Source organism: Anoplolepis gracilipes, chromosome 3, assembly GCF_047496725.1.
Source record: "Anoplolepis gracilipes chromosome 3, ASM4749672v1, whole genome shotgun sequence".
Taxonomy (NCBI): domain Eukaryota; kingdom Metazoa; phylum Arthropoda; class Insecta; order Hymenoptera; family Formicidae; genus Anoplolepis; species Anoplolepis gracilipes.
This window is the reverse complement of record NC_132972.1, coordinates 7,130,079-7,142,786: the sequence shown is the minus strand read 5'-3', so window position 1 is coordinate 7,142,786 and position 12,708 is coordinate 7,130,079. Positions and strand designations below refer to the sequence as shown.

The following is a 12,708-nucleotide window of genomic DNA, read 5'->3' as shown; positions in this document are numbered from 1 at the left end:
TCCGTTAACACGATATTTCTATATACGTGTACGCGTAATTATATACATATATATATTAAAACGTGTTAATAATATTAATATATATTCTATGTGTGTAGCGAATCTCGTACCAAAGTTCGTAAATGCGGTCTTGTTCACTGGCGATGATGGAATCGATCGCGCTTTATAATTTATCGGATCGAGAAGTGAGATCTCTACGAATAATTATTTCTCGACGCATTATTCATTTTATGTTTATATGAATTGCGTTCCACAAGAATTGCGAACGTCATTTTTATCTTTGAACCTGGAGACGACACTGAAGAGTTCGTATACGAAAAGCGAAATTCGAATAAATAAAATCTTGACTTAAGACTCTTGATAAAATTTCTCTAACGTCCTATACAAATTGAGAAATTTTAAAATATTGATATGTCCAAATATTTTTAGCAAATTGATCACAGAAAAATTGTGAAGTGAAAGAAATGACAATCTATAATATTATTAAATTTCATAAAAATATAATAATAATTCAGAGAATGCGTTTCGTTTGCCCGAAACCATCACCAATGCGCAGGACCTAAGATAGACGCATTCGCATCGTCATTGACTTACACAAAAAGGTACACACTCGCGTCCTAATCGCTAATCGCTAAATCAAGACTCGATTCGTAAAAAAGAAAAAAAAAGAAAAGGAAAAAAAAGAAAAAAAAATTCACACAACTCTTCTCTCTCGAATAGAAAGTGCAGCATTGACAATCGACATAATAAGAGTTCCCTTTTACGAAAGAGTCGACGTACGTATATAGACGGGAAAATTTTATAAAGCTTAAGAGAACGGACCTAAAGTGCATTACACATTATTAGAGGAGCCGTCGTCTTGATCGTCGCCTTCTCCTTTGGTAACGTACGGACCCTCCTTACAAAACCGTCACCCCGTACATACACACGATAGGAACGTATACGCACATAATATGCACCTACGCACGCGATCGTGCGCGTATGCGTGTCCGGAACTCAATTTCCGTCGCACAACATTTAATAGCGTTTTCGCGTCAGCGAATTTAATCAGAGTTAGGATCGAGCACCGATTTAAATCGTCGACTCTCCCCTCCATACTCTTCTTCTAAGATTTCCCTCTGTGGTTTCCGTAGATTTGCACGCCCGAGAGACGGAACGCATATATATATTATTACGGGATCAATCAAGATAATCGCGTGACTTTGGGATATTCTTGGATGATATATATATAAATGACAATTGTCATTCTTTGCAATTGATTCCGTTGTTTTGTTAAATAAAAGTCATCACATTTAACGCTTTGGTAAAATCATTATTTAATTCCTTGATAAATGTCTCAATTGTCACGAGTTCGTTACGATAGATCCTAATTTCTTACGTCTCGCCGCGAAATGACGAAGGTAAAAGTCAATTCCGAATCAACGTGAAAACCTGATAATATTGAAAATGCAGCGGAATTACGACGTAATCGAGCCACTTTGCGCGTTATTCTCTTACAAATCTATCTGCGATTTTATATTTTTCTACGCCTTTTTCCACTCCGTTTAACCCGCCCTCATCACGATCTCTTCGTGGTCTTTTCTGATATCTCTTATCGCTCGTCCCTTCTATTCCGTCTATACCTCGCGAAATACATCTACAAACTCTAATAATCTAAGTAATAAATTTTATTAACACGCGACGTACGTGTCGTTTCGCCGCAATCAACTTTTGCATGCCGGAATATTCTTCAAATGCATTTCTCAAGGACGATCGTAAACATTACATTCGCCTTCGTCGATTTATGCCTTCGGCAGAAATGCTTCACGTTATTTGACACATGACTGACGTTTCTCGATAGCGACGGAAGTTGTAAAAATTATTTAATACGTCTCGTGCGTCAGTTTGGATAACTACTTAGCCATTGTCTGTTGCATAATTTTAATCTTCCTGAAGTTTTTTTTAAATTAATCACGTCTTTTTTCCACTTTATATTCAACTTGGAAAATTTTCTAATTTCTAGTTTTTATATATTTACGAACGAAGAGAGAAAAGAAATATTTCTATGTGTTTTCTTATGTATTTTGGCAAATTTCATGTTCCAAACTTTATTTAGAAAGCCAGATTCAATCTCGTTGCTGAATGATATGATTAGAGAATTTCGATTGGAACAGGATGGGAGACATTCCGGTGTCGTGAGAGTTAAGTACGATTTCGCATTGGCCGATAAATTTAATCTCCTGAGAAACATCGGCAGCACTGCCAGATCGATACGTCGATGCCGATCTGATTTGTCGAAGGATCAATTTCGGCTGTAAACGGTACGGAGTTCTTTGGCTGGGTAGCGTATCTCAATTCACTCGCTTGTAATATCGATGAGTCTGTTCTATACTGCAATTTCCGATCTTACTCGACAGATAGATATTTCATCCTTTGTCCTGATTATTTATTCAAACCGTATAACAACCTGCTAACTTTAAATCGATTATTAATCTTTTTAAGGTTGCATATATTTCCTTTATTCACGAAAAAGTTTAGTATATATTTTTAAGAAATATTTATTTTTAAATAAATAAATATTAAACTTTTGTGTTTGGAAGAAACATTACAAGTTTCAATATAGTTTTCTGACAAGCAACTCCAAATTTTGTTAAATTTATTAAAATCGTAATTAGTGATTTTATAGTTTGTTATTCAATACAAACTGTTTTAGCAATTAAATTTTTAATAGTTACACTGTAACAGCCGAATCATAATCGCGGATTTCGCAAACTTGCATCGATGTCAAAAATCAATTCTGTCTTGGATGAAAAATTATTTAGACGATATAGCTTTCTTTTCTGTACAATGTTAATGCTTTTTGATTACGTCATGAAAAACATGCTCACGTGTAAGGACAGAGATTATGAGATTCATATATTTTCTTATAAGAAAAATTTATATATATATATGAATTTCATAATATACACTAACTACAAACTCCATTTTCTTGTATTTTAAATAATATAGACACATTGTTTCACGCCCGTCAAATTTTTATCTTGATATCCAGTTTTGACCGCTTAATACAATAGTGAATAAAAAATTAAATAAAAAAACTGTGTATGCATCGTGCACGCACTCATGAATATGCATTTTTTGACATACATCTATCAGCGTCTAATAATTTGTATCCACAATAGAAGTTGATTTTTTCTTCGAAAACTCGCTATCGCAGTCGACTGTTGATTATTTATTTATCAAAAAGGGATACTCGAATTTTCATCATGTATTAACATAGAATAATTACCGTATTATTCTGACGTCGCTCTCTTATCGCATACTATGTATTAAATATTCGTCTGATGTAGCGTTAGACTGAACGCTAATCCTAAGAGAGAAAGACGGGTCTCATGACATCCGGAGGTTTATCCGTGAAGGAGATATCCGTGTTCCGGTGTCATGTTTCTTGCCTCGGGCTTTACACCCTCGCACAGAATTAATCTTCGAGAAGGCTAAGTCAATAGTTCAGGCAAGCATTACCGTTACTGTCTCGTTAACGGAAAGTATTTTATACATACATACATATGTAGTCTGTGCGTGTGAATATGGTGTAGCTTTATTGCCCAATTCAATCAAATCATTTTCCCTAAGGATAATGTTGATAAGGCTTTATTAACAATCAATTAGGCGGCGGAGATTTTATTGTAACATAATAATATACGTCAATACACAATATATATATATATATATATATATGTGTCAGATAGAAATAATTTACATTATATTTCTCAATTTTTTTTCATCTGTTTTTAGCGAGAATTATGTTTCATGAATCATAATTTTTCATTGAAAACATTTAAATTGGCTTTGCGAAAGAAACGACAATTCTGTTTATTTGGATATCTTCAAATTATCCAATGTGTGTGATACTAGTCATAATTCCAGTATATGCACTGGAATATATTTTAACAAGCTTCCTCTCTCACCTCATGCATGATACACATTATGGGATAATAATCGCATCCGTTAAATCGGCGCGTGTTAATTAATGAGACGTTTCGCGTGTATACGTACATAGTTTAATTATCTATAGACGCATTGTTGTTTCAAACAGGGTTAGCGAGATCTTACTGTTATGGATATACGTGCGTACGTAGTTAACCGGATGCACAGACCAGCAATGATGAAAGTAAAACGTTTCAGCTAACTCTGCAGTCTGTAATTTGTACAAAGCAGCCTCAAATCGATTCGGCACAAAGCGTGTAATATAGCTATGGCTCACCCGGGTCATCGCAACACTTTGCATTATCGCACTTTCACGTTACGGACACTACGTTGAAAGTGTTTGACAGAGATCAAGGAAAGCTCTAAAGTAGAGAGTATTACAAGAAGATTGACTTTAGACTCCTACTGCTGATAAGAGTTACATCTTTAAATACTTAATCTGAGGATATATCTATATTTCTGGAAATTATTATTTTTATTATTTTATATTTTGAATTTCTTGTATGTTTAATGTTCTCTGGAATTAGGCTTCTTTTTAAAAAATCATGGTGTACACTGACCAAATGAAATTTTTTAATATTTAATATTTTTTCTCGCATTTTAAATGAACTGAGAAATCTCTGATTATACGCTTGCGTTTCGCATCAATTTATCCCGTGATCGTTGCATGTTGCGTTATTTTTCAACTTTATTGGATTATAAACATATATATCTACCTTCGTCAACGCTGAAGTCGATTCGACTCTTCGTCAAAATTACGAGAGGAGAGCAGATCTTTCTCGAGCAACAATTCGTTTATCTCGCTCGTCGACGAGTCTCGATCTTTTTAGGATTGTACGTCAGGATTATGATCTCAACGTGGTCATCATGAGGAAACGAGACTGCGACGCGGGTCCACGCGATCGGTGCTCTTCGAGATATATATATATATATATATATATATATATATATATATATATATATATATATATATATATATATCTGATAAAGAAACTATTCATTGGGGAAAGTACTGCCGTTAATTACAGTTCTTGATTCGTAAGTGCTTTGAAAAAAAAGCACTTGCATTTATACTCGTGTTATGCACCGCGGGTGATTTTTCCAGAACACCTTTCCAATGTACTTACAATAGCTCATAGAACACTTAGGACCAGATCGCTCGTGTAAGATGGCACAATATATTTGTAAAGTCGTTTAGATTATCTAACGAATTCGTAGTCGGTGTGGTTAGTACTTGCGAAGAAATTCTTCGACGAGATTTTTCTGATCTGGTTTGCGATTTTAAAAGTGATTTCAGGAAGCAACGAAATTCAGAAAAGATTTCAAACACGATTCTTGCTCTCGCCGATTAATAATTGAATCGGAAATATAATTCGAGAATGAGAAAATATATATATATACTTGATGTCTCATAAGCAGGTCATATTCCAGAGAGAACCAGATCATATTCCATAATTGTGATTTCGCTAAAGTTATTCTTGCTTCGCGCAAAAAGCAAATGTGTACAACTCGTCTGCTTACGATGGCGAATGTCTCGTTTTCGTGCATCGCGAATAATAATATGCGTAAAGGATTACTTTGCACTGCAATAAAACAAAGATTTTATAAGTAAGTGTCTAAGGAAGTAATTAATAATTAATTGAGACGGATTCGTGTAGATATTTACAGTTTATTGTAAATTACATTCTTAGACATTAGATGAAATATTAAATCGATCGATATACATATATGTATAGCGATTCTAAATTAAGTAGAATTAAATTTTGCATTGTGGTACAAAGTTTCTTCTCGGACGATGCGATCTTATTCCATTTTAGGATACTTGTTATTAAAGCGAATTATCCGATTGTCAATAGATAATATAACAGTGATGTCTAAGATTGACTTAATAACGTGCTGTAGATTTGATCCCGAAAATTCTTATCATCAAAATATTCGATATTCCAATTTTTAGAACGTAAAATATAAAATAAAATTTTATGCTTAACTTTATCTAATTCACGATGCAGTAATGATACAATCATAAAACGAATTTTTATCTATCTTTGTCTATGATAAAAATTTTACTGTACGATTCTAATCTTAAGAAACAATCTTATAAAAAAATTAATTATTACAATTTTTATTATTATTTAGCAAAAAAAATCCAGATTAATGTAAACGTTCTTTAGATGTGGCATTTTATGTTATCTAGATTTTTGGAAAGAAATTGCGAGAAATATTTTATAGAACAAGATATTCAAAACTGAATCCTGGGAACTCTATTTTAGAAAACTCATACATATTTCTGATTTTGGCTAGATAGTGGAAAAAAGCACTTTATTTGATGATGATTACATGTATCGAAACTTTGACATATATACGATATTTCCATCTATGACTCGCGCTTTAACGAATACAGCCATCTTCTTGAATGTACATGCAATGTCATTGATCGCTCGATCTGCTATTTTTACATCATAACAAACACGCAAGAACTTTATCGCAAAGAGCTTCAAAGTTTGTATTCCAATTGCATACCACAGCACCATAACGTGTTTAAACAGCTTTAACCAAACAGCTTTTCCAATTATATAGATAATGCGTGGGCAATCAACATTGATCATGCGTTATTGCGGATATTTGAACGAATTAATCGCAGGATATGCTTTTGCTATGTAACATCCATTTTCCGATGCTAAAAATAAATACAAAAGTCGATACTTCTATATCTTCTATTTTATAACTGGATATCATCACTAACTGGACGTAAATCGCATATAACTAGTTATTTTTATTCGATACTTATAATCAGTCTATTACGGTGAAATTTTTTTATTACATATACAAATGGTTTCTAACAATTTTAAATTTAAAAAATTTTTTGCTCTTCGTGTTTATTAATAATTATCCTGGTTAATTTATGTACAACGTATTTATTTATGATAATTATCAATTGTGATATTTTCATGTTTTTTATATCACACGAAAAAGAACAGAAAAATTCAATTGGTTTGTAAAAATATTTCTTTTGGCGTCAAAATTGGATTAAGTTGTGAAAAAATAACGATAAAAAAAAGTCGTAATACTTCGCTATTATTATTTCGAAACTCATTGTGCCACTTAGGGATGATTACGTCAAGGGATGGCGCGTACATGTGAACAACATGACAAACACACGTTTGGAATTTCGCGGGAAACACGCTAACTTTCCAGTTAACTCGACGTAAACCCTGTTTATCTAAAAACCAGACCCACTTTCTCTCTCTCTCTCTCTCTCTCTCTCTCTCTCTCTCGGGTGTATTACAGACGTCCTTGCGAGATAATTGCAAGCACGGTATTTTGCATACGGTCGTCCCACATTTCGAGTAAAATTGCTTTTCCGGATAAGGTTGTTAGCGATCAGGACACAAGACAACGAGTATAAATCTTTACACAAGGTATCAATTTTGTTTCAAGGACATAATGACACGCCGCTTACGACTGGTTACATTTATTACGGAGATAAAAAATTACACGCATTTACCTTATTAGATAATATGATAGGAGGGAAGAAATGTGGCACGGCATGTACACACATAATATACGATACGTTTTTTACGACGTGCAAACGATGGGCGTTAATAAAAATTTTTCATCTACCGCGCAAAATAATGATATGCATGATATAATGAAGATGTCAACGTCAGAGTTGAATATGATGGATATATTCTATATTCCATTCTGCACGATTTTCACCAATAGTAGATTAAAAAAAATAGAGCATAAATGTGACGTATAAAAAGACGAAGAATCGATGATACATATATGTTTCAACTATATATGTACACCCAGAAATTTAAAATAAAATAATTTATATAGCTCCATTAGAATTCCAAGTTTAGTTGCATATTACAAGACGCGTATTGCGGAAAATATCTGATATATATATATTTCTTCAATTTTTATTTATACGAACCGTATTTCATAAAACAGACCTTTTTTTTAATCAAAACAATTTTTATTTGTTAAAATACTCAATAATACAAATTCTTAATGTGAGTTTATATTTTACAATGTTTAAATACTTTCAGAATAGTAATTAATCGGAAAGAGAAAGCAGGATCTAACGAAAATATTTAAAAAAAAGACATTAAGTACATTAAAGGAAATATTTGTGCAGAAGCACTCGACTTCTACACAGAATCACTCTTCGACACGCAGTGTCATAATGACAGCAAGTTGCAAAAGAGAAGTATTCTCTCTTCTCAAATGACGTTCCAGAAAATGATAATATAATCAATATCGCGGCTCCGAGCTCTATCTGAAATTAAATCTCCTTCGAATATGGTAGCGTGGGTGAAAAAAAAATAACTACGATACTCTTATTGTCATTATCTACATCGTTAAAAGTTTTACTCTGCCGTTACGCGAATTCGAATATTTGCTTGTTCAAGTCGAGCTCCGCGACGAGCCTTTCTTTCTTCCGTTTTATCGTAACAGCAATGTGCGTTGTACGCACGTCGATCGTCGAGGACGGCCGAGTTAACTACATTAGTTTCATTATCAACGCTGCTGCTGTAATCAGCGCATCCCCTGATTGTGCGAAATTGCCGAAGCGTATACGCCCCCGATAGCGGCCACGAATGTCTCGAAGTTCTAATTAATAACGTATTATGTACTTCGAGTGTATTGGCGTGTATGTCACGCCATTATCGATGAACAGCTGCGTAATGAAGGAGTAAATATAAATAAAATGCGAATTTTTAGATAAATACTTCTTTTTTATTAGGCCATTATAACGTTATACGATATAGTACTATATAATTTCTCGTTATGTAATGTGACTTTTCTGTACATTGACCCTTTCGGCTTCGCTCGGCAATATTGCATACAAAGCGCGCTTCTCATTTTATTGCGATTTATAATAGTGTGTATTCAAACATATATATGTATAAATTTTCTGTCTAAAATTATTTTATAAAATTATTTTTATACTTGCTCGAGATTGGGCAAGTTAATCATTCAATGTAACTGTACATTATCACTCGAACAAAGACTCCGAAAGGGTTAATAATATGGATATATTCTGCTGTTATAAATCAGCGAATTGTCGTAATTATTGCGATGCGGTCCTAATTCTCTTCGCGACATATATATATATATATATATATATATATATATATGTTCACGAAAGAAAAGAGATCGGAGAACTGATATTTTTTGTATCTTTTTTTTACAAAATTTGACAGATTAATGACCGAACAAGTATGTTGATGCGTGCTGCAACGACTTTCTATTTTAATAAGTTTGTAATGCGACGAAGAGACAAGAAACGACAGGTATATAATTTGTCAACCGTGAAATACGTTTTTGTCACGCGAATAATAAGGAGAAAAATAGCTTTCAGCATGAATAGAAGGGTGATTGTAACAAGCAGAATTCCATCCGTCGACAAGTTTACAGATATATCTGTCAAGTTGTAGAATCGTGACGAGATAAACAATGTCTCATAAAAAATTCTCCTCAGAATGTATATAACTTCTCACTTGACAAATACACGAATCTCGAGGGTCTCGCGACGAAGCAGACTGTCCGATCGCGATATAATTTCCCACGATAGTTCTTGACGCTCCGTCGTACGTTACTTAGCTCGATTTGTCGAGTTTCATGAAACGGATCTATGACGCTTGCCACAGATGCGAAACAAGAGATAACAAAGTGATTATGAACAATTTATGCGCGACGCGTGACGATCGTTCACGCGTTCACAATCGATGATCCCGATTCCCGGCTGCGACAAGGGTGACAGCGCGCGTTGTTGTTGCTGCCGCTGTTGTACACGTGTCAGAACAAACGTCAAACCGCGAGCTACTGACACGTGCGTTATCGCATGCAAATGTTATTCACGTGAATATGTATGTATGTCGCCGGAACATTATCTTTCGGCATCGGGCATAGCGGATTATTTTTCCGCCGAGATGCAACTCGCTGCCGCCGCCGCCGGAAATGCCTCGAGGGGCGAGACCGAAGCATCCCTCTCGAGACTCGTCGACCTGTTCAGGACGACGATGCGATGAAAGGACTGTTGTTTGCTCACGCGTAAAGTATGCGGCCACGCGAGATTGCATCACGATGATGCACCATCATTTCCCGAGTAAATATTGCTCGCGATGTGTATCTCGTATATATACATACACACGGACACGTGTACGCGGACACACACTTTAAATAAGAGATCTAGTAATTACGTATTACGTACGTATTATTATTATGTGGTATAATTAATTAATTAATTCCGTTTAAGCAATCAAAATAAACTAACTCATATTTTGTATGTGGGTTCTTCGCACGGCGAGGAACCGTGGGAGAAACCTGCATTATCGTCATTACTAATATTATTATTATTATAATAAAGCACACTACGCTCCAAACTATTATATTATTATTATTACTGCCGTTGCGTTTTTATTGTTTTCATAAAAAAAATCGTAGCCTCTCTTTCTTGTTATTAATCTTTGAATTAATCTATGTTTTCTTCTGTTGCAGTTGTGTGAATGAGTATGAATGTGTGCAAATGCGTATCCTATTCTTGTCATTTAAACTCCTTAACTCATCGCATCCTTCAAAAACTCCCTTTGTTTTTGTATGTTATAAATACACTTTGTCGAGAAAGGTGTAAAATCGATCGAGGGTTTGCTAATGAGAACGATCGACGAAAATTCAAAGTTCGTAGAAAATCGAGGAATATCTATCAGCGATGCATTAAACAATTTTAAGACAAAACGTTAATTGTTCTTCATATATATCGCGGTTGTGATATTTAACGGCATTGATCGTAAAGGTTGAACGATAATAAAGCTCAAAGGATTCTCAATAACACGTGCATGTACAATTTACACGGAATCTTTTTTACTTCGTCTTTAATCGTCGGTGGTATGGTTTAGTATCCACGTGACCTTTGACATTCAAATTGTTTATAGAATTTGTCGCGATTCTTTAGAGGGGGGGGATATTTTTTATGTCGCGTTTTTATCCATTTGTTTCGCTCGTTAATTTTCGATCGATCTCGAATATAAATAATAATTCCGATAGGTAATAGTTAAGGTTGCTGTCGAAACGATCGCGAGCGGAAAAAGAAAAAGCGATACACCTTCGAGCATCCATCGTCTTCTGCTATTCCCAGTCAGTTTAATCGCAAAAGATCATTGAAAGTTATTGTACGTCTCTTTTTCTTTCAGGCGTGTCTGGTGGAGAATACCAGCCGCGAAGCGTATTGTGCTTAACGGCACTATTAGAATAGTAGTCTAGTTAGAGCTTAATTTTCTTCTAATTGGGTCCCGGGATTCGTCGGAAAATCAGGGATTCTGGAAGGAAAGGAGTTTAAACAGCCATGGGAAAGCAAAATAGCAAGTTAAAGCCGGAAGTGCTGGAGGACCTCAAACAGAATACTGAATTCTCAGGTACAATTTAATGGATTTAATACTTTTGAATAATTAATGGATTTGATATTTAATAATTTGTTGCTACTCAATGTTTATCTTATCTACTGTAGGCATATAAAATAATAATTAAGTTTTTGTTTCGAGATTAAAGTGAGTCTTGCGTGCATTAAATTTATTTTTCTACAAGTATAATTAAAATATTATATACCTGTGTAACAGGGAAAGTATTTTTACTTAGAGGAGTGGAAAATTTAATATGTACAAATGTATACTTGCTACGTAATAAACTCATCGTGTTATCAATAAATATTTAGCTCGCCGATTTATCCAGAAACGTATGTGAGTAATGTTAACAAAGCTGAGTATAAATAATATTTTACGTTCTTTCCTTTTCAAGATGCGGAGATTCAGGAGTGGTACAAAGGATTCCTAAAAGACTGTCCCAGTGGCCACCTCAGCGTGGAAGAATTCAAGAAAATATACGGAAATTTCTTTCCTTACGGCGACGCGTCAAAGGTAAATGGAAAAATCTTATATAAAAATCTTATATAAAAATATATCGTGTGTGGACGCCACGTCGATAAATTTATTTACATATTGCATGCTATCGCGGTCTCACGAAATTATTCAGGTTCTCCTTTTTTTTTAATTTATTATGATTTTCTTTCTCTCTCTTTCTCTCACTCCCACAGTTTGCGGAGCATGTATTCAGGACGTTCGACGCAAACGGCGACGGCACGATCGATTTTCGGGAATTTCTCTGCGCCCTCAGCGTAACGTCCCGTGGCAAGTTGGAGCAGAAGTTAAAGTGGGCCTTCAGCATGTATGACCTGGATGGCAACGGGTATATCTCGCGACAAGAGATGCTCGAGATCGTAACGGTACGTGACAAAATAAGGGGTTGTAAAGAGTATATTTTAATAATCTACTTAATAATTTTACTTTTCGCGAACTTGATAGTCAACTATATATCATTGCTTTTGTTTAATTAAAAAACATTTTGTTTTATAATTCTTTAGATCTCTATGTACATCATCGAATTTTCGATATGTAATAAAGAAAGACGATATGTATTATTTAAAATATAAATTTTTATTATACCTTTTAAGTTAATAATTGATTTAAAAATGTTTTAATTTGAAATGTGCATGTAAGAGATAAATTTGATAAAGTTGAAAAAAGACTCGACTTTTATATTTAATTTCTATTGGGAATTAATTAACTCTACAATATGCATGAATGCAATTGAAAATATTTGATGTGACATTTACACGTAATACAATTTATATTTTATAATAAATTGTAGTTAATGTGTATGTGTATTTGTATTATTACATTT

At 34.2% G+C, this 12,708-nt stretch overlaps 1 protein-coding gene across 1 annotated transcript in view; it reads left to right on the top strand.

Moving 5' to 3' along the window:
- Nca (neurocalcin homolog) overlaps nucleotides 1-12,708 on the top strand; it is a 157,437-nt gene that overhangs the window by 135,723 nt on the left and 9,006 nt on the right. Inside the window, exons 2-4 of the mRNA XM_072887967.1 lie at nucleotides 11,166-11,387; nucleotides 11,767-11,885; nucleotides 12,062-12,250. Coding sequence (XP_072744068.1) covers nucleotides 11,318-11,387; nucleotides 11,767-11,885; nucleotides 12,062-12,250 — 378 coding nt within the window. The 5' untranslated portion in view covers nucleotides 11,166-11,317. The remainder of the gene's footprint in view (nucleotides 1-11,165; nucleotides 11,388-11,766; nucleotides 11,886-12,061; nucleotides 12,251-12,708) is intronic.